General features: G+C 42.2%; 1 protein-coding gene across 25 annotated transcripts in view; it reads right to left on the bottom strand.

Moving 5' to 3' along the window:
- Positions 1-23,969, bottom strand: part of RBFOX2 (RNA binding fox-1 homolog 2) — a gene marked incomplete at its 5' end in the record, with an annotated part of 173,195 nt that overhangs the window by 72,266 nt on the left and 76,960 nt on the right. The window contains one exon of one of the 25 annotated variants that reach the window (XM_081879499.1): positions 23,378-23,652. The exons of the other annotated variants lie outside the window; for them this stretch is intronic. Within the exon in view, the coding sequence (XP_081735625.1) occupies positions 23,378-23,404 (27 nt within the window). Of the gene's footprint in view, positions 1-23,377; positions 23,653-23,969 lie in introns of those variants that run through there. 25 annotated transcript variants of the gene reach the window in all.

Genomic DNA, 23,969 nt, shown 5'->3' on the forward strand with positions numbered 1-23,969 from the left:
AACCAAATTGATGTTTGCTCCGATTCAGTGGTAAATATCAGATTTTCCCAGAGGAAAGCAGTGGAACAAGCACAAGTCTGGACAAGCCCTTACACTCTATTTCTTTCTTACACAGTATGAGAGCCAATGTGGTGTAGTGGTTAAGAGCGGTAGTCTCGTAATCTGGGGAACCGGGTTCGCGTGTCCGCTCCTCCACATGCAGCTGCTGGGTGACCTTGGGCTAGTGACACTTCTTTGAAGTCTCTCAGCCCCACTCACCTCACAGAGTGTTTGTTGTGGGGGAAGAAGGGGAAAAGGAGAATGTTAGCCGCTTTGAGACTCCTTAAAGGGAGTGAAAGGCGGGATATCAAATCCAAACTCTTCTTCTTCTTCTATTTCTTTCTACAGCCAATTTCTGCTAAAAACCTGATTTTTTTTTTCCTACACCAAAGCAGCACTGAGAATGTATGGGGGACCTCACTCCCAACAAATCAAGGTTTGCAGCTATAGTCGAAGTTAATGCACAAAATGTAACATGACGTTGTTAAGAAGAGGTGCAACAACAGTGGTGGTGCTATGTTTTTATTCTTTTGGAGAGAAGGAAATTTGACTAGCGATTACTAGGTAAGCCAGATGTCCACATGGAAAGTTAGGATGCATTCTTAAGATGGGCTATTTCTCTCTTTCAGTTCTTCAGTTCGTACTATCCTTCCCCAACAACTTATCTCTACTATGGACAATCTTGTTTGACTTGTCTTCATTCTGCCTACACATCAGCAAAGTGCTGGCTAACTGCTGTGCTACTAAAGCAGAACTATTACTAAAATGGTTAGATACTTTCCATCATTTGAATTAGGATTTTAGTTTTGCCTTGTTTTATCCAATCTTCTCAAGTGGGAGGGGGGTGGAACAATGTGCCATATATACTAGGATTTTGTCTTTAAAGGAAAATCCTGAACTCCTCAAACCATGGTAGAAGCACTTTGCAGTATAATTCCAGTAGTAAACTAACAATAAAGCAACAGTGCAAGTCTTCACAAAGTTTTGATGCTGCCTATAATGATGTAAGTGGAATCTTGGCAGTTGGGCATCACTCAAGTTAATCCAATCAGTTATTATTCTTCCCTTACCTTTGACTTCTTAGTTAACAGAACTGTAAGTGAAGGTATCTATGAATATTTGAAATATTGCAGTTATAGTATCAGCAGTACAGACTGGAAAGGAGAAGCTGTCCAAATAAGTGCATCCGAGTCATTTCTGCTTCAGCTACACCAGGTTGCCCCTACCCCCTGAAATACTAGTGGCACATAAATATACAGGTTTGCATCAGGTTTCTGCTCAGAAATCAAATTTGGTGATCACAAAATCAACGTCTCTTAAAAGGAATAAATGTGGGGGAAATGCAGAAATGTACTCTTATTTGCTCTGTGCACAGTTGATAATGTTGCAGTTTGTTCTGTTTTTCTGATTGGAATTTTGTGTTCAATCTGTTGCCTGACAAACAAAAGTTGCAATCAACTCTGTCCCACCTCAAGAAATGCATGACCTAATTCAATGGCCACGAGGCTCTAGCATTCAGTTACTGCACATGTGAAGTCTTTTCACCACCTTTCACATGTCAGGATGGAAAATGGCAATTCAATAACCTTCTCTTCTCATCAGTATCTCCAGCGCTCACGTATGCTTAAAGGTAGCTCCTTTAAACTAATTCACTGGCCATGAGTCATACTTTAAAAATGAGTCTTACTTTAAAATGTTTGGAAAGTGTTATGCTTTTAGGGGGGAAGTTGTGCTGCTCTGCAGTTGCTGTAATTCACCAACAGTCATTGGAATAGAAGGCGAATCAGAGCAAATACAAATAAATAAAGCTGTGGGTTTGAAACAAACTCCCTCCCTCAAAAGAGCCCCAACCTATTAACTATTCAGTCCCAATTCAGGCCTTCTACCTTAACGAAATTGGGCCCCAGGCATTTTGAAGTCTTGAATGGTTCCAGATACTAACCCACAGGTCTATAAATATGGAAGTGTCTTCAGCATCAAAGGTACATGAGCTAGTTTTGGAATAGCCTGGCTTGAGAAGCTGCCCTGCCCTTGATGGATGCCATCTCTCTGAACCAACCTTCTGTTTCCAGCGCGCTCAGTTTCCCCCTACCTGCATCATACACAAGGTTTATCTACCAACTCATAATCATCACCATGAAGCACAACCAACTGTTGTATATTTGTTTCTGTTCATTTTGCTAAAAAAACCTCTAGGGAATTAAAAGTCTTAACATACGGGTAAAATTCAAGAGAAAATTTGTTTTGTGGGATGAAACGCAGTTTTCCTCAGTGAGGCTTCTCAGCACAAAAGAGGTACCTGTTGTCATGGAAGTTCGTAACTATCATTTTTTGTTCTCTGCCATGGCTGTTTTTTGCCCACCAACTACCTTCATACTGATCCTGCCAGAACTAGCAGTAACAAGTATTGAGATTGAGGCACTTTACTTATTAAATTTATAGCCTGCCCTTCCTCCCAAAGGAGCCCAGGGTGGCACTTAATGTACAACTTTCACACGTCTGGCATGCTAGCATGTCTACATGCCAGTCACCAAAGAACTACTAATCACGTCAAATAATAGGTAGCTGGAAGCACTCTTCACTGTAATCCAGCAATAATACTGACCAGATACAGTAAGAACAAGGAGGAATATTTTGCCATTATCCCCAACATTTATACAGAAAGATTCCATGAACTTATGTACTTATTGAAGTACACTGACTCTCCATTCAATGGGGCTCCTTGGAACCATGACCAAACCTTGAGATGTTTTTCTGGTATTTGCCAATGCAAAACATCTACCGCTTGGTTGAAGTCACTATTACTCATTTAGCTTCAACAGTGTACAATAAACTGTACAGAACACAGAAGCGGCAGGGTCCCTGTCCCCAAACGTTTACAGTTTTAATTAAACAGAGGAGAAGGAAGAGTTTGTTCCAGGATGAATGTGTGTCAGTACTACAGCCTGTTCTAGGGGGTTATAACCTATCCAAATAATAAGTCAGGGTCAACCACAACTCGATTCTACAACTTAACTGGACAAACCCTTACTTCATACAAATTATTTTTAGGAATCTGGCATTTCCATAGTTCTGGTGTATTGCTAATCTTCAAGCACAGGACAAAAAACAAAGTCCCAACAGAAATCATAGCCACAAAGCAAGAATGGGAAAACAAAAGATGATAACATGAGGGATTGTGTACAGAAAGAGGCAAGTTGTGGTTCTTTATAAAAAGAGCCAGGGTGGTGTAGGGTTAGAGTGTTGGACTAAGACCCAGGAAACCAGGATTCAAATCCTCACTCTGCCATGGTGTGCGCTGGCTGTCCTTGGGCCAGTCATCATCTCTCAGCCTAAACTTTCTTACAGGGTTGTTGTGAAGATAAAATGGGGAGGGGATGAACCTTGAGCACCTTGAGCTCCTTGAAGGAAAGATAAGGAATAAATGCAATAATCAATCAATTAATGAATCCAAAAATCATTCAATGATCACAGAGCTTCTAGTCAACATCTGGTATGGACCAGCATCTCCAAAACATGATTAGATATACAAATGCTATGATAGATTTAACAGAATTAATGGGAAAGATAATTCCTGATAGAGGGTCAACAGATTATTTAGAACTTGGTCACTAAGACACTACTGGAAGTCTCATATGATTCTTTTAACCTAGGCTCTGTGTTATCTTTTGGTGTAAGGAACAAAGAGCCCCTGTGTATCTGAAGAAGTGTGCATGCACACGAAAGCTCATACCAAGAACTAACTTAGTTGGTCTTTAAGGTGCTACTGGAAGGAATTTTTTTATTTTGTTTTGACTATGGCAGACCAACACGGCTACCTACCTGTAACAAGAGCCCCTTAGTACTCAGTGCATCTGTTAAATTTCATATATATCAAATAATAATTTATATCTCTTCATGTTGCTAGAACCAGTATAGACTGTCCTCCTGTCCTTCCTACTTTTACAGAGAGCAACTCCAAGTAAAAATCAAGGATTGGGCAGAAACCTTAAGAATCAGCAGCCAGTTAAAACAGGAGGTGGGGAAAGGACGGAATGGGAAAGAGGGGGGAAGATAAGCATATGGAATTAATTGGTGAATGTTGGATGTCTTGGAAAGGGCTGCTGAGCTTGAAAAAAAGATGTGGGCCTAGGCTCTACAGACAGACATTACTCCATTTCCCTTCTGCGGAAAAGGTATGCAAGTGCAACGTAGCACATTTTATGTAAAGCCTCACTCCTCTTGGAGTCTTCAGTTTCTAAAGCTTTCATTCCCATGTTACTGTTGCTGGAGGCTGCATATGCAGAGGCATATGCATCAGTCCCAGCACAACAAAAATGCAGCACAAAGCAGAAGGGATAATAGGAGCTAAACTACCCCAAGGCAATCACTCTCCTTCCCTGGAAACAATACCACATATCTTTGTCATAGAGGGGCAATGGAAGGGATGATAGGTGGAGACTGTAACTGCTCTCCAATAACAAAACACACACACATACACACACCATGGAAGAGGCATGCAGTTCGGAAATACAGGCAACTCCTCATTTGCACAAGGGTTGCATTCCAGCTCATTGTGCACATTGGTGAAGTGCACATAAGCCCACCCAGGGTCAAAAACTGTGCGCATCAGCGGTCACATGCCAATCAAACACATGAAAAATGATCACTGCCTGTACTTCTTGATCCAGCAGTCAACTGAAGCCTAAGTGGCCTTGGTAGGTCAATGCATCTTTTACCAGATTTTGTTGGTCAACCCACTCTTGGACAGGGACAGTCTTGATACAGTGAAGCAAGCTCTAGTTACCACCTGGATTACACTGGATTAGTGTCATACTTTATATATGGTGAAATGACTCAGAAGCTTTAACACTTTGTCAGTGAGTGCTGTTCATATTACATCTATTATGAAATAATTAAATTGGGTGCCTATTTGCTTCCAAACACAAAGTTACTGTACTTTAAAACCCTAAAAGCCTTGGGACCCATATACATAAAGGAACACTTCTTCCCATGCCAGCCTGCTCTGATATTGAGATCTTTTGTAGATGCCCTTGTCTATGCACTGCCTTTAATGGAGCTCTGTTATGTAGTCAGAAGGGTCAGCACCTTTTTGGTGGTAGTATCCTGACTTTGGAATAAGACATTTCCATTTGTCCAGGAATTCTGGTGATGCCTTATTTGGAACTGCCTTCCCTGCTCCCTGGTATTAAGCTTTTAACCAGCCTTTTATCCTATTGTTTATTATAGAGTTTGATACTGTTGTATGCATATACTATGTGAACAGTTGCAGTAGTAAGATTTCTATACTACTGATAAACTAAGTCCTCTGGGCAGTTTACACACCTACTTTTAGAATAAAACACACAATTCAACTGTTTGTTTGTTTTTATATTTTTAAACTAAAATCCAAACCCTCTACATACCAAAAACAGTCTTAATGTAAGCACAAATGCAAACACCATAAAAACCAAAAGGGGCAAAATAAATTAAGTGCCAGACTGTAAAAAGACCTATATAAAGACATATATATATATATATATATATATATATATATATATATATATATATACACACACACACACACACACACACACTGCCCTAGAATCATCTACCACCAGATGGGAAAGCAGCTTTTTGGACACCCTCGTATTCATCTTTTGAGGGAATGAGTACAGTAAGCCTGCAACTTATGTGGGGCTACGCTCTGGGGAATGTGCCAAAAGCCAAAATCACGTATAGCAAAAACACACTGGGTTCAATGGCAGGTGGTTTGCCAAGGTCATTTTCCTCAGAACCCCTCCCCCTTTTATTTTTTTAAATTTTTTGCCACACATACAAAGCTGGATGCACACAAGTTAAATGTGCGTAAATTGTGGGCTTACTCTAAAACAGTATAGGTGGTATTCAACTACTTAGTCATGTCCATTAACTTAGTGGATTTTTATTACACTATACCTTCCTTTCAGTTTTCTGATGTTGTACCCCTTAAAAGTATGGCTAGTTCAAGGTTACACAGTTTTGCAAATACTGTACATTGCCAGAGAAACACAAAATCAGCATCAAATGTCTATTTGGGGGAAATATACTGGCCTGTACTTATACTACTTGGTTAATGGCAGCTGAAAGGCCTTGAAAACTTCCAGAGAAGATAATCCCAACAGAAGTTATTGAGGTCTTTCCCTCAGTCCTGTTTCTGCACAAGGAAAAAACTTTAGTTCAACTGCATTGGTAACAATTCATTCTGTTAAACTTGTACAAACTCTCAACATGGATGCATATTTAAAGTGGTTTAATGCTTACTTGTAAGGGTCACTGAGCTTATCTGGCAATTCTGTCACAGTTTCCAGCTCTGCTGCAATGATAATGTAACTTCGCCTGAGAACGACCTCTATACGAAGCCCCACAGCTATCCTCAACAGCCTCACAAATGACTTCTTCCAGATAAACAGCATCACACTCCTTGGAATATAGATACCCTGGAAACCGAGGCTGATGCATCCAAAACCTACATCACTGTGAAAGATCCTGTACAATCAAGAACACAATCTAGGCATAGCCTCAACCTCAAAAGACTTAGGTGAATTGACACACACACTCCTGTTTCCTGAATCCAAAAGACCATCTGTGATAGCTTCTTCAACACACCAGCTTTCACTTTAGAAACCACCATAAATTCAAACAATTTATGTTTGCAATCTGATGCACTTCTTAGTCCAGCTGCATGATAAGTCACAGCATCCCAGTAGGTTTTCATGGCTAAACAGGGATTAGAACATTCTAATCCTGTTTTAACATTATGATAAATCTCTTTAGTCGACAGCTGATCTAGCTGCAGTCTACTTCTCCGAGTGTCTACTATGACAGTGCTTGATTCTGGGAGGCTCTACTGACCAGATGATTTTATAGTGTTGAACCCAAGCCCTTCCTGCTGTGAACACAGTGGGGATTCCTATACAGTGGTACCTTGGTTGTTGAACTTAATCCATTCTGGGAGTCTGTTCAACTCCTGGAACCATTCGAAAACCAAGGTGCAGCTTCCAGTTGGCTACAGGAGCTTTCTACACTCAATCAGAAGCTGGGGAAGCCACGTTAGACATTTGGCTTCTAAAAAACGTTCGCAAACCGGAACACTCACTTCTGGGTTTGCGGCATTGGGGAGCCAATTTGTCCGGGAGCCAAGCCATTTGACAACCAAGGTACCACTGTACACAGTTGGTCTTAAACTTGGTGATAGCAGGCAAAGGCTTGGGATATATGCCACTACGCACTCTAGCCAGACCCAAGAGACCCAACTAAATACAAAATAAGGCATAATTAGCTTCATGATAAAGTCTGAAATCCTAGAAGAGAGTTCAGCTGAGAATGGGGTTTGCATTTTTTGTCTGATTAGCCATGGGACTAGCTTCAGCCAACCTCTGTTGATACTTCACCTCGCTCCTTGAATCTTGCCACTCCACTAACTGCTGCCAAGACAGCAAGTGCTAGAGCTCATAGGCTAGCTTAGTGAGTCAACACACCGCAGGATACAGGTTTGGAAACAAGATTATCTGTTAGCCGACAGAGGTACTAAGATGGGGATCTTAACAGAAAAGTTGAGCCTTGGGGTGAAAGGAAATACATTAAGGTACTACTTGGGTGGTAACAGAAAGAAGAGCAGCAAAATATGTTTCTTCCAGTGATAATAAAGGGCCAACATGCAGACCCATCTATCCCCTGAGGCACCAGAATTACCATCATGCTGTATGGCCTTCATGGCATTTAATATTTAAACAGGCCAATAAATATTTCAGGACACAGCCATCCCAATAAGAACTCTATTAGGATAAAAGCATACACTAATACTGGAAGGCCACGACCGCATCTTGTCCAATGCCCCCTCCTTTCTGAAGCCTCCACTGGGCTCCTGAGAAATCCAACAGTTTGTGATTGCTGCAGCTTCAGTTACCTTCCAAACAGCAGAGCCGGCAATGTGCTGAAGGAAGAGTTGGAAGACCCAGCCCTACCATATTGTGGAACAGACACCAATTGATTATATTACCACGGCCACTTCTATGGAAACATCAAAGCAGCTCCCCTCCACCCAAATTATTCATCTTTTTAATCGAAAAGAATAGATATATTAAAGCCACACGTTATTAATTTCTATCATCTTTATGCTACTAGGTTCCTCCCCAAAGGTTAGGTTCATTTTTTAATAAAATGAAATCTTGAATGCAGCCTTCTGTGGCAGATTACCAACCACTTAAAACAGAGGCAAGTCCATTGACCACCCCCAACAATTTCTCTTCCTACACTGTGTTATTTGTTGCTCACCTGACAATAACTCTCTTGCTCTGCAAGATAACATTTGTGAAAAGCTTTCTGACAAAAAAATGCTACATGCTTCCTATTAGTAAGAGCCTATTTTCTTTATGTCTTTTGCATAACTGGTTTTATTTTATAGCACTGGCATACTACTCCTTTCATTCTAGAATTTCAAGGGAGTGAGCTGGTTTAGTAAATCAAGTTAGCTACTGAAGCACTCTTTGTTTCCTTCACTTCAAAATGGGTGATTTTAGAAAAACAGATTTCTGCCTAGGGTGAGGCGGAGGACAACTTATTTATTTAATGTATGTATATCAGATTCTTTCAGATCAGTGTTTAAGCATCACAGTAACCCTCTAATATGGTTATGACGGAGGGTGGAATTAGACACTACCTGGGGCTGCCAGCAAAAATGTCCTGTTTTAGTATCAAGGTTAAAGGTAATGAGACTACCTGAGCATTCATTACAAGTCAGTTGCTAGAAGAAAAAGTTCTGTCCATTTGTTATTCTGCACGTCCTTTTCCAAACTCACAAGAGAAACACTGCATTTTCCTTTCATTTCCTAAAAACTGCAAGATCAATTAAATGAATTATAAGCCCTAGCAGTAACTGTACTCCAGGCATACTAAAACCCAACCTGGTAAGGGTTTCTGTATTTGTAGACCTCATGGTTGGAAGTGAGTAGAAGTAAAAGGCTCCAGTTCAAATTATACTTCATGCGCCCTGGATTTGAGATTGGGAGAAATGTTGAACAGGCCTTGAGTTTACCGCTCCTTCCTCAAACACCAAATAAACTGACAGACCCTGAACTCAAACAAACACAAGGTCCTTAAGTTAACGCAGCATTCCTCCATCCTCAATGGAGAGATGGGAGGGGACAGAAGGGTTGGTATCCAAACATTCCTTTTCCATTCCAATATAAAATTACAAGGAGGCTTTAAAACTTTGTTTAATACATTTATGTGCCATCCTTTCACAACACAGAACAGTTCATATAAAAACAATTGAAAACAATATAAAATCAGCAGCAGCTACACACAGAGAGAGAACAAAACAAGCGCCAAACCAACCCAATGCCTTCTACTGTAGTTCATTTCTTAGCCAAAGACTCTAATCCTTGTGGCCAATGTTTTATTTTCGTACAATCAAGAAATGTAGACAGAACAAAAGCACAGAAATCATGGAGGCTCCTACTGAAAGAGGCAGGTACATGGGTCCCAATCTATGAAGAACTTGGATGCTAATTAAAAGCCAGTGTGACAATGCTAATGATGATGTCTCCAAAGCACAGCATTCTGCAGCAGCTGAAACATAAGATACATCTTTAAGGGCAGTCCCATGCATTTCACTAATATTATCTGAAGAGGCCCCTATGCCATTGTGACTGGATATTACTGCTTAGAGGGCTTTTCTGTGAACAATGACGCATTACCCTCTCAGCCTACACACGACTGTTCACGAAAAATTGGAGCACAAGAGGGAGATCCAAGTGGCCAAAGCTTTCAGAACAAAGCACATTATTTGGGGTAATATACAGGAACTGAAAGGAACAGACTTTGTGCAAGGCAGGGATAAAGGGAGTTGCTATGGATGCTGGAGGCAAGTCTCGAGAAGGCTGAACAGGAACTGAAAATGTCTGAAGGAGCTGGGAAGTCAGATAAAGCTATAGATCTGATATGATGCAGCAGCCAGAATTCGGAGTATCAGTGAATAGGAAAAGTGAGTATTTACTGGGGTGTATATATATATATATATATATATATATATATATATATATATATATATATATGTTTTCGTAGATTTTCACGGGTACAGGAATGCAGGTTTTGGTGTCCTCGGGTGTCTTCCCGTGTAAAAGTTGGGGTGTCTAGGCGACGTTTCGACGAGGTCTCACTCGTCATCTTCAGGCTGGTGCTTTCGGCTTCTTGTTACTGGAACAGAGCAGGATCTCAGTGTTTGAGTTCCTATAAATACTGTAGAGGGGGTGTGGTGTATAGCCTCCAATGTTCTGGGCAGAGAGGAAGTTCCCAGGCTAGTGTGCCTTTTCTTCTTTTGTTCCTTAATTACTTGAGAGATATCTTGAGTGATTTCTTGAGTGATATCCTGAGTACCACTTAGGTGGGTCATTAGGTGTGGATTAGTTGCTAAAGTCTTTGTGTCTTGACCTCTTGAACTTTGTGAAGAGTTTTCATGAGAAGATGGCTGTACTGTACTTAGTTGTGCTCTGGCTTGGCTTCGTGTATAGGGGCGAGCTGTGGTTTTGTGGCTTGTGTCAGCCAGATCTGTGTAGGGATTGCAGGGGGGTGCAGCATCCGGAGGTGCCACCATGGATTGGACACCATGGATTGGACACCATGGATTGGACACCATGGTGCCACCATGGATTGGACACCATGGATTGGACACCATGGATTGGACACCATGGATTGGACACCATGGATGACACCATCCAGTAGCCAATCCATGGTGGCACCTCCGGATGCTGCACCCCCCTGCAATCCCTACACAGATCTGGCTGACACAAGCCACAAAACCACAGCTCGCCCCTATACACGAAGCCAAGCCAGAGCACAACTAAGTACAGTACAGCCATCTTCTCATGAAAACTCTTCACAAAGTTCAAGAGGTCAAGACACAAAGACTTTAGCAACTAATCCACACCTAATGACCCACCTAAGTGGTACTCAGGATATCACTCAAGAAATCACTCAAGATATCTCTCAAGTAATTAAGGAACAAAAGAAGAAAAGGCACACTAGCCTGGGAACTTCCTCTCTGCCCAGAACATTGGAGGCTATACACCACACCCCCTCTACAGTATTTATAGGAACTCAAACACTGAGATCCTGCTCTGTTCCAGTAACAAGAAGCCGAAAGCACCAGCCTGAAGATGACGAGTGAGACCTCGTCGAAACGTCGCCTAGACACCCCAACTTTTACACGGGAAGACACCCGAGGACACCAAAACCTGCATATATATATATATATATATTTCTGCAAGACACATATTGCAATGATGAATTAATCACAATCTCATACTAGACAGGTAGCTGGAAAAATTAACAAATTAGGTGTATGTGAAGATCTCCTTACAAGTGAATTAAATACTGAAGCAATTTGATCACACCTTTAAACCAATTATTCATATGTGCAATATGTCACACATACTCATCTAAAAAATGATTTAATATGCCATTTTTCTCTCTCCTTAGTGCAAGAATAAATAACACAATTCAGAGGACTCCCATTTTTCTTTACCTGGCTTATGAATGTCAAGCACTCTAATGTTTACCTGAACCAGCTTCCAGAATGATAATGAACTTGGAAGTTACTCATTCAACAATACATTATATGTGTATCACCAGTTCCTTTCTAAAGTTCTTGCCTGGCACTGTCGTCATATGGAAAGATGTGTGACACCTTAAAGTAACCCTGTACAGTAGAAAATTTCTCATTTGAAGTCACTGCAATGCTCTGCAGTCTGTTCAAATAAACACAATTCATATCCAGATATCGGATGGCATTTCACAGCTTAATCACTAGCTATTCCTTTCCGATTCACTGCTTACTATTAAATAACAAAAGCATACATACCGTATTTTTTGCTCTATAACATGCACCCGACCATAACACGCACATAGTTTTTAGAGGAGGAAAACAAGAAAAAAAATATTCTAAACGAAACAGTGGATGTATGATTTTTGTGGTTCATGCTGTGGCCACAGACATGTGATCTGATGGTGAGTTTGGGGCAGCCCAATGCAAAAATCCTGAGGATCCATGTGGATCCATGCTTTGTAACCACATTTTTACACCACTGCGGCCCCAGGCAACAGTGGGTGCATGATATTTTTGGTGCAAGCTGTAGCCATGGACATGCTATGTGATCTGATGGTGAATTTGGTGTGACCCAGTGAAAAAATCCTGAGGATCCATGTGGATCCGTGCTTTGTAACCACGTTTTAAGTGGGGAGGGAAGGAAAAGCACTCAAGGGACAAGGAGCACGCGTGGGGGGTGTGGAGAAGGATGCTGCTAATAATGCAGGCGAGGGGTATAAGAGGAGAAGGCTCCTCTCCTCTCCTGCTTTGCTCCTTTAAAGCAAGCAGGCTCTGCTTCTCTCCCACCTCCCCGGCTTAGCGAGCTGAAAAACTTTGCTGCTATTTAGCCAGCTGAGTGGGGAGGAGAGAGGGACAGAGTGCCTGTTTGCTTTAAAGGAGCCAACCGGACAGGTTCCCGCTTTGCTCCTTTAAAGCAAGCAGGCTCTCCTCTCCTGCTTTGCTCCTTTAAAGCAAGCAGGCTCTCTGTCCCTCTCTCCTCCCCACTCAGCAGCTCTTCTCCCACTTTGCTGTTTCAAAGTGAAGGAAGGGGAACCATGGATCCTCTGCTCATGACTGCAGCAGATCCGCCATCCGTAGGCATTCGCTCCATAACACGCACAGACATTTCCCCTTACTTTCTAGGAGGAAAAAAGTTAGTGTTATGGAGCAAAAAATACGGTAATTTTTCAGACAACCATCCCACTCAGGTTATTCCTCAGGGTCCTCCCAACTTAAGCCTCTTGTTGAATTCTTTTTTGCAAGATGTGCATATAATTTATATTGGAGCAAAGTAATTTTAGTCCCCGCATCAGAGCTGCACTATTTCTGCACTGGGGTTTAGTTTACAAAAGGACTAATAGGCTTCCTTATCTATGGGGAAGAAAATAAAAAGAAACTGCTGTTGCACTGTCTCCACCTATCATCTAGCTATAGCTCTTATCTCTTTAGCACATCAGTACCTAACACTCTGAGAATTCTAAGACTCTCAAGAAAGATTCATTCTCTCACACACAAAAACAGAAACATTTCATTCCAGTGAGGAAAACTCAGTATGATTTTCAAAAACAGTGCCACTGTCTGCATTCTGGGGCCATTTTCCTTCCCATCATCTGCATCACATCAACCTCAACAACTGCTCTATACTTTTTGACTGCCTGTTGCCAATAAAAAGAACGGTGTGCTGAAAAACACACTCCCCTGGCTTCCTGGTCTTCTACTCTTGAGGGTTTGGAAGATGGTCTTCTATTTGTAGCCTTCTTCCCAGTTTTTACCTTAAACCCCCAAATCAGAGAGAGAGTTAAATCTTCACCCCTAATTTCCCATTCTCCCAGGGTTTCTTCAAACATTAACTCCTACAGGATAAGCACTTCTGCTTAAGAACTTGCATGCAAGCTACATGCCAACTGTTCCACGCAATGATCACACATGTATTTATTTTGCTACATTTCCAATTCTGGAAAGCCACAGCCAATAGTGGAATCACATATGGTATTCTTAATGTAGTTTGCACGCAATTTCTCACATGTCACTGCTAACCACATAGAACAGCTGTGATGTTTGAAGCAGTCCTAAAAAAGTGTTGATGTGGAAAGAGAGAGTCATGCTATGATTTGATATCTGTTGGTATTTTTTTTTTTTACCTTCTGCTTCTTATTGTACTAAATCTTAAAAGAGGTAAAGATACACATGTATACACACATACACATACTTTCTGCACATTATTCATTTAAATTTGATTAAATAGCCACATCTGCACCAGTGATATTCATTAGGAGATTGTCATGGACCAACTGAAATGTAGGGAACAGTTTAGAAGGATTGCAAGCCTAATAAAATATATATTTTAATATATAGGAAGCAAGCTGTTTTCCATGTGTGTATACAAGTACTCATACCGGCACATGACAATCCATGTGCCCTTTGTGCACAGTGTTAGAAATTAGCCACAGTTTAAAAACCTTTCTCTTAGTTCATGGTTAATACAATTTCCATTTCCACTGTGTTTGTTTCTCCTTATTGCATACCAGGATTGTTGTAAGAGCAAGCTAAAATCAAGCAATGTAGTTGGGTTCATAGAATCACAGCATTGGAAGGAACCTCGAGAGTCATCTAATCCCCCTGGAGAACAGAAATTCCATTGTGGCGACCGTAACCTAGATTTAAGGTGTCGTTTGGCACCTAGCTTATAAATCTGAGTTTCTAACACTGTGGAGACCTAGCTTTCTGATGAGCATTCAGGGGAGCACCCACAGTTGTGTAGACCAGAAGAATGCTCTTTGAGGACTTGGACTATGGATGGTACAACAAAGAGGGAACAATTGGGTCTCAATGTACTGCCACGCTACTGAGCTACGCATATCACATTCATGTTGTTGTCCCTGCCCACATGGATCCAATATTTATATAAATACTTTAGCAGTGCAAGAGAATTCAACAGGGGCGGGATTACTACACTACTAATGCTATGTGTGATTATGGCTTCAGTAAATTTTCAAGGACAACATATATAGGTGCAATGGCACTCTCACACAGTGCTAATATTAAAATCACCTCTTTCTATGCTGGTAGAGTCTTTGTACTGATTCTGCCATTCTTCCCCTACATCTCTTTCAAGTTCCCATTAACAGCGCTAATGTGTTTCCTCTCCTCATCAGAATCACCTTGCTTCTAACTGGTTATGCGATCATTCCCTTTGCTCCCTTCTCCCACTCTCACCTTTGAATCTACATAGGTACATCACTTCTGCATACAAAATGAGATCTGAATCCATGTGCCAGTTCCCTTTGCTACCTCTATACAGTATTAAGAAGCTGCCACCCAGACTCTGAGGAAAGGGAACCTTACAGCTGACAGATTTTTTAACCCAATTTATTCTTATTTACCTGTGTTACGTCCAGTTTTGATGCAAGATAGGAGAATGAAAAGTGCTAAGAATTGTACTGTTTGATGTAGGAGGTGTGGCAATTAGAAACCGAAGCAAAACTGGCTAAAACAATGGTTCAGTCTACAAGCAAAACAATAACAGGGGCTGTATAATGATTACATAAATCTTAGTTGATTAGTTTTGTGAGTTTAAGTCAATTAATTAAGTCTGCACGTGAGAAAAACAACAGGTCTAAGAAAAAAGGACATTTGTTTTTAGACGATGTGTCACAGAAGACATCATAATAGATGAGGGATTTGCCTCTTTTAAAATGGTTCTTACCTGCAGTTTTTATAAGCAATGCTATTTAAAAATATTTTAAAATGCTTTAAAATCTTCTTACCATCAAGAGAACCTTATAGTTGATTAAAATGTTTTAACTGAATTGTAAATAACTAAATAGACTCACTAAACCCTCCAAGTGCCCCAAAATTCCAACAAAAATAAAGTCAACCAAAGGTAGTTGCTGCAGACCAATGTGAATTAGCTTAAAATCCAAATGTGAAGACTACGGTCTCTAGAGCAGAATCTTGTTACTGTCATCATAGGATTAAAAAAAACATTCTCACTATCAATCCACAATAGATTACTGATCTTGACTTCACATGCTTCCTAATGTGATTTGTCAGAAACACTGGAAAGGACTTAGCATTCCATAAAATATACAAAAAAAGTGCACTGAACACACATACATGTGCACAAACTTACTCCCAAGTATGTCTCACATCACACCCTGCACATTATCAGGTTGTGGCAGATATTGAAGGAAAAAACCAAAGAATTGTAGAGATGGAAGGAAATACAAGGGTCATCTAGTCCAACCTTCTGCAGTGCAGAAATATTTTGCCCAATGTGGGGCTCAAACCCCCACATTGAGATTAAGAGTCTCATGCTCCATCACCTGAGCTACAGAAACAAACAAACTTAGTGAAGCAGTCACTAAGTTTCTGTGTACGGTTTCCCTAACACTGTGCTAGCTGAGGCTGATGGGTTAGCATTTTGCAGGCACTGGATTGGGGAAGGTTGGTGTCACCTTTTTATTGCAGACTAAACCAGAGCCTTCCTATACACTCTCTAGTTTTTAAATAACTAATGTTGTATTCTGTGGCTACCGTATAATGGATTCTTTTGCAAGTTAAGAGGGATTATTATTTCAAGTTGGAGTAGAGCAGGTCAGTGTTCTCTAGCTGATATAGCAAAGCCTAACTAAGCCAAAGGAAAAGCATAACTAAGCCAGAACTAATAACTCAGCTGACAGAGTCCATTCTCCCTCAGACATGACGCGAGATCAACCAGGGTAGGGTCATTATGCACTTTAAAGAGAACCCAGAGAAAGGAAAAACAATTAAACAATTGCTCGTGGCAGGGTTAGAAAACCCTTAATTCCCACACCAGGGAATGTTTGACCCTGCAATAACAACTCATAAGGTGCAACTAGCTCATACAGACTGGGAAGTAATTCTGCACTCCTAATGCAGCTCCTGTCATCTTGTGTGAGTATCATGACTTGGGTGTATATGGCTTGGCTAGAAAACCACAGCATCCCTCAGGGTAACAGTGAGAATGGGGGAAGGTTCACCAAAGTAAAAGATGTGGGAGGTAAGACTGTAGTGGCTTTGCTGAAGAAATTTGGAGGGAAACGTTTTAGGGGAGAAAAGGGTTGTTTGACAAGTGGAGAAGGGGGTGATTTTCCAGGCACAGGTTTACATTCTATGATTTACTTCCATTCAGTCAGAATACTTGATATTAACAAAGAGTTCAGCAGCTTGGAGAACTCTGCATCCATTTTAAAAAGCAACTTCTGGGAATGTCAGTGCAAATATTATGCTTGAAAGGGTGCATTCAATGTATGGTAACGCCGCAGAATCTGCGGGGGCAGAGTAATAATTCCACACTTCTTAATTTACAGAGTCAACTAAAGTCAACTTGACTTAGACAATTTGGGTGACCTTGGCACATACACGTTTCTCTTTTTCTTTTTTTAAGATCAAAATATATTGAAGCAACCAGGCAAATAGAAAGAAATGGCAAAAAAAGCAGAGAGGAAGAAGGAAGCAGCTGCAGCTGACAGCAGATCAGCTCCCTATTGGTCAGAAATGCCCACATATACATATCATGTCCTCCAATTACTTTTCTCACAAGCAGGCCAAGCTTTCCAATTAGAAGATGCACAGTATTAATTCACTGTAATCTCAGCCATCATGAAGAACTCATGCTTTTATCAGTATAGCCAGAAGATGCGCTTCCACAGGGAGCCATCATGTGCCTTTATCTGTAAATGACTCTGGCCAACTCTCCACAGTCCATTAAGCTAATAAATCATGTTGGGACCTCTTCTTCAAAGAATATCGAACCAATACTTTACATGTTTGCAACAGTATTAATCTAATGGCTGCAATAGACTTTCCAGCGAAACAGCCAGAAATAGAACCCTGATCTACCAATCCCCAGTCCTGAGCTCTATCTTTCTAAGCTACCTTATTTCCACAACTAGAAATCTATTAAATTGCTACGGCTTATTCTTGGGACACAGATTTGAGCAAATGGCACTGGTGTATCAGATTCCCCTTTATACAACTTCCCAGCTTAGGCTCATTAAAAGCAGCTTCCGACTTACTGAGACTATGGAGCAATCTGTCCAGATCCAGGCCAGTTTAAAAATCCCCAGTAAGGAGGGATTTCAAGGATTCCCTCTAGGATCTGGCATGCCTAGGCCACCTGTAAGTAGTTTTCTTCAAGCTGCAATTAACAGGTTTTAATATATCCCTACATTTCAGGCAAGGGTGCTATTGTTCATTTCCTCTTAGAAAAGTGGCTTGCAGGTATGGGTTTTTCCCAGCAGCACAAGTATGCCTTTATTACACTTCTCCGAAATCAGCTGGATTGTTTGAATTTAAGTTATTAAGTCAATCGCCTGCACTTAACCACAATATCTAAACATTTCTAAAAGATGAGTATGATCATTAGGAAGATCTAGTGTGACAAGAAGAAAAGGGGGGGGGGCAATGTTGTCTACACAAGGGAGCCCTGTAGCACATGGAATAGATATAAACCCAGATGGTTCAAAACAATGCATGCCACATGCTATAGCACCAATTAACTTTTAGCAAAACCCTATGCCATGCCAGGGACCACTGGTAAAGTCGACTGAAGGTCAAACTCAGACAATGAGATGGTTTGACAGCGACAATCTTTACTGAGAAGGAAGCAGATTAGTGTGAATTCTGCCATCAAAACAAGGGAGGAAAATGAAACTGCATCAGGAAAGGCCTTATTTCAAGTGTACATGATAACCCATAAAAGGTGAACTATAACATAGGAAAGTGCTTGAGAGTGTTAGCAGATATAAGGGGGAAAGAATAAGAGAAGCATATAATACATTACTTGTAGTGTTGGCAGGCAGAGAATGAGAATAATCCTGCAACATATTGCAAGGGGAGGAGCAGCAGCTGTCTTGAATGTGTGCATTTTAAGTATAAACAAAGGAGATAATTTCATATAAGAGAGTGCTTATGGTTAGTACAAGGTAACCATCACCCTTGCAACTGTCCCCATTCTACACACAGCACCCACCCTAATCCCATTGTAAGGTTAACAAAGATGCATTCACTGGCCTGGCTATGACTGTAGGGTGAGCAGGGAAAGATCATAAAACAGATATGGGCAAGGGAGAAGATGGAGGGATGGTAAGCACACACAGCCTCTAATGAATCAGAACACTGCCAAGCAGAACGCTGCTCAGATTTAAATCAAATCTCCATTTAAGGAACTCCTGCATTCGTGCTTTTATAAAAAGCAGGCTGGGATTGCAGTGTCTGGCTACAGTGTTTGTCACAGGCTGGCGTGGGGCCTGGCAAGGAACGGGTTATAATGGAAGGGGAAGCAAAGGAAAGGGGGGGGAGAGAATGGTTGGAAAATATGAAGCAGCTGCTGGTTCGTTTAAAAAAAAAAACCACCAAAAAACCGGAGCGAGTCTGAAATCCATAAAACCAACACCTCTCTGAGTTCTGGGCACAGCGCAGCTAGTCGAGCACATGCCAACATAAACGGTGCTAGCTGGAGCCCCCACCCCCCTACCCTAAGAATGGGGGTGGAGAGCAGTGGGGGGGTGCCGCTGACAGAATGGAGTCAAATCATTTCAGAGGGCTTACAAAATGGAGACAATCCTTCAAGGAGATCCTGAACTTCCAGAAAAGAGAAATGCCAGCCACCCTACCCTCTCGGAATGCTACTACCTCTTCCCCACCAGGAAGGGCAAAAGTGCCACTCCCCAGCTTGCGGCTCATTCAGCACGGCATAGCTTTGAAAGGAGCAGCAGCTCTCCTCCGTCTGCTTTTAATTATGGAGAGCATCCCCTCCCCCTACCTAAAGAGTAGGGACTGTAAGCAGGCAGGAGCCCAGGTGAAAGACTCCATTTCTCCAAGCAGGAGGGGAGGGGGAGCAGACAATGGAATGAGTGATTCATTGCACAGGAACACACTCCAGAACTGGCTACTGCCACATGGGCTTGCTGAACAGCTTTAAAGGGGCAGCACACCCTTTTCCGTTCTCCTGGAAGCTCAGTACAGTACCTACCCCCTCTTTCTCATCTCTGATTGGAAACAGATACTGAATAAAACGCCAGCAAGGCACTGGGCTGTCCAAGAAAGAAAGGGAGGGCGTTTTTGTTCTCCAGACGCTAGTAATTTCAAAGTATAGCCAAAAAAAGTAAACTCCTTTAACATATATAATTCCCTCTCTCTCCACTTTCCATTTCATCTGCAGGACTATCTGGGCTGAGTTCAGGCTAAATTCACCTAAATGAGGCCTAAGGAACAAATCTGGGGCACTTTTGTGACGACGGTTTCACACATAATTAGAAACATGGGGCTCTTATTTTAAAGCATTCCAGCCAACAAATGCTATTTTAGTACCAGCTTCAGTTCTCTGCATCTATTTTAATGGTACTTCACTGATGAAGTGTACTTATACATTAACACACTGTAAATGCAGAAATACAAATTAAATTGTCAGTTTCGAGCGCATCTGGCAGATTCTGTAACACTTCCCTACTGCCTCTCAATCCAGTCTTAGACATATGACCATATTGTACAGGAGTGAACCAAGAGGCACTCACTCCATCCCCTCCCACTGGAGCACACATCCCCAGAAGAGACCATTTATACCAGCAGTAGTACACCACCAGTATGTTGTGCAAATGGTACTATTCTCTTACCAAAAAAAAAAGTATCTGAACATCTTTGGACACAGAAGCATTATCCCATTCACCAAAGTAATTAGAGCAACTAATATGGTTAGAGCAACTAATTTGGTTCTTGCTCATGGAAACATACTCTGAAAGGAGCCAATCTTGCTGGTGTCATAATACTAACCAAAAAATGCTTGTGTACATGAGGCTCTAGCAACTGATGCATTCAAGATACTCCAAAAGCAATTGATGTCATGAAGCCCCATCGAGACATGACTTGTGATCAGCAGTTCTGAACACAACTGCCAAGGTCTGGATTACAAGAATGTGTACACCTTCAGGAATTATTCCATAATGCCACCTTAAAGCTTTTTTGCAGCACAGTGCCCTCCAGTTGATTGGAACTACAAAGCCCATTGAATCTAGTCATCATGGACAGGGATGATGGGAGCTATAGTTCAAATCATCTGGAGTATCATGTTGGGGAAAGCTGTCCTAAAGGTTAAAAAAAAAGCACCTAGGATGAACCAAGGAAGTCCATTCTCTCATGCAGCCATGCTAACTCATGCAACCAAAACACTGCTTTCTTAATGTGGGTTTCAGATAAACATTATATTTATCACGTTGTTTGTGCAATTAAAGTATAAATATGGCACAAACGTTCAAAACCAAATTGGAAATTATATATTGTATACTGTGGTCCTAGACTCCCATTAGCCCCAGCCAGCATGGCCAATGCTCAGGGATGATGCGAGTTGTAGTCCAGAAATATGTGGAGGACTATAGGTTCCATGCCCCTGTTATGTACACTAAGGTTACGGTCACAAAGCCAAGCCTAGTTAAGAATGGCCTTTCTTGAGTCTTAATATGAGCTTCTACTTCCTTCTCTCTTTTCTCTAGGACAAACAGAACAGACTTTCCTCAGCCTATGCATGTGGGAGTCCTCTAAGCTTCCTTGATAAGCTTATAAGCCTTTTCACTTTCTGTGCACATGACAAGAATATCAACATATGCCTATCTTTACTCCAGGATTTCTTGGACAGTTCTATATGTTAATCATGAGTTCAGACCTACGAAAAGCAGCTATACAAATGTGGAACCATACATACACTGCACAATGCCTATGTATGGGGGGGGGGAGCTAAACACACATTAAATAAAGCACACACCAGGTTTCATATGCCCAACAATGCTTATTATATAAGAACATGAGCTACATTGAAAAGAAAAAATCTAACTACAAAAATACTGAGAAGGCCTTTGGATGATGTTGCTGGGCAGCCTCCCCAATGTGGTGTTGCCGAAATGCTTTAGGCTACAACTCTCATCAGCCCTAGTCTCCATAATCATGCTGACTGGGGCTGATGGGAGTTGTAGTCCAAAATATCTGGAGTACAGCAGGTGGAGGAAGCCTGTCCTAGAGAATCCCTTGAAACTGTTATTTGTCCCAATACAAGTATCCTGGATTTTTTTAAAAGATTATAAATACAGTAATGAGAGTCGGTAGTAAAGAGGAAGAGCTGCAATGGGCCCATGAATGGCTAGATATTCCTGCCTTTGAGCCACTAAAATCAATGCAAGTCTGAGGGCTGAAGAAGTCAAGCTGGTACCAGGCTTGTAGCAACCTCCTTCTGAGCCAGTCATCTGGAATATAGTCCTCCCTGAAGTCGGCCATGCATGATCTCATCAAAGCTGAACAGAGATTTAATTTAAAATAACAGTGATGCATATATGTGTGATGTTACAAAAGTTACATGTCAAATGATGCAAGATTCCAAAGAATGTATCAAATTTGTATGATTAAAAGTTTACTAAAAAAAATTTGCCTTGGGAATATCCCCCCCCCCCAAAGGTACCCATCTCTGCATGGCACTGCAGGGCATTATATAACTGCAAACAGTAAAGAAGTCTGGCTCTAATGATGTTGCTTCCTGACCTCCTCTGTTTACTGCCCCCCCCCCTTTGTTGAATTCTCTTAATTCCTATACTACCTTTCTATGTCAACTTGGGAGATTTCCATGCTTTCTTTAAAAACAAAAAACACCTCCTTCCCACTCGCCAAGGCTCTAAATGACAAGCAGCATCAGATAACACCCCTTGCAGAGCAGGAAAAATGACTGCTCTTCAACACTGGGCAAATTCCCTGAGAAATCCTCACCTGCCTTCAGTGCCAACGCTGTTTCCTTGGGAAATTATAGGCAGCTGCCTTCCTGTATCTATGCCTAGCTGAAACATACCTCACAGCTTGGAGAGCATTCAGCTTAGACAAGACACCTGGGGAAATGGTTGGGGTGGGGGGTGTTTATCTTTGTTTGTCCCAGAGAAGTCATTAAAATGCAGGCTCAGCCAAACCTGCAAGAAGACCTGCATATGCCCCCCATTGCACCGCTGCTATGCAGGGGGTGGAGTGTTAAGAGAAGGTAGATTTGATGAGTAAAACAGAATGAACCTCAAGGATCATATCACACTATGGCCACTACATACTGCTGCATATCATTAGTTGGTTCCCGGAGGAAACCTAAGCTGCTAAGAGCAAGAATGAACAAATGAATAAACAAACAAACAAACAAACAAATACCCCAAACCTAATATTATTGATTCAAGAAAGGAACGCATGCCAGCATGGAAGCGATTCATTCTGAAAAGAAACTCAGAATCCAATCCTCTAGTAGCCTCATGCAAACTGCACCAGGACCCCAGGGAGAAGGAAGCCCCTCGTGCCATTGCAATTTGGTAGCAAAGCCCTCCGTACCTCTGCAGTCCCTCTCCCCCCCTCCCCCTCCAAGCCAAGACAAAGAGGTAGACAAATCCCCACAGGGTCTTTCCTGAGCTGCAGCTGCACAGCACAGGAAACAGGAATTTGCTATGGAGCAGAATGAACAGGGATGGCTGCGCGCACACATACACACACACTCTCCCATGTACGGCAATCTTCCCGCAGCTTAGAGCGAACGTTACATGGCGGCACCATTTTTATTTTTATTTTATTTTGTTGCTCTTCCCCCCCCTGCAGGAGGCGAAGCCGCTGCAAGACACTCCCGTTTCCCCGTGCTCGGAGTTGTGCGGGGATGGCAGGGGCCGCGGCGCAGGCAGCAGCAGCACCACAGAAACGCAGCCTTACCTGAGTGACCATTTTCTTTTTCTCCATAAACCAAAACGGGGGGAGGGAGGTGTTGGAGAAAGGGGAAAGAAAGACCCTTCCGCCAGGTGGGGCTGTGGCAGAACCCTTTGCCTATTTGCTTTGCGCCCCGTCTCCGAATGGCGACCCAGAGGGAGCGGGGGGTTCCCCTTGATCCTGGTTTTCCTCCCTTTCTTCTCTCGTGTTTCTTCCTTTCTTTTCTCTTCCTCTCTGGCTGTCTCTCCCCCGCCCGCCCTCTCCGCAGCTCCCTCCCATATCTCAGCCAGATGGCGGCTGGAAGTCCCGCCCCCGAATGCCTAAGGTAATTAATCAGAGCCAAGGCCCGCCTCCTCCTCCTCCTCCTCCTCCCGGTCCCCCGTCCCCGCCTGGACGCTTGCAGAGCCAGTTCGGAATCAAGCAGAGGGGCCTCTGGGATACTGCTGGCATCCTCTTTCCGGGCTTTGCGCGCCTACGGGTATAGGATTACTCGGGGCGCGGGCGGGCGCCAGAGCCTCGATCCAGTCAAGGCGGCGTAGGCAGCACAGCTCCGGGTAACAAAAGAGCTCGAAGCCCTTCCAGCTGCCCGGGCACGCTT

Source organism: Podarcis erhardii, assembly GCF_964252035.2.
Source record: "Podarcis erhardii genome assembly, chromosome: 10".
Lineage (NCBI taxonomy): Eukaryota > Metazoa > Chordata > Lepidosauria > Squamata > Lacertidae > Podarcis > Podarcis erhardii.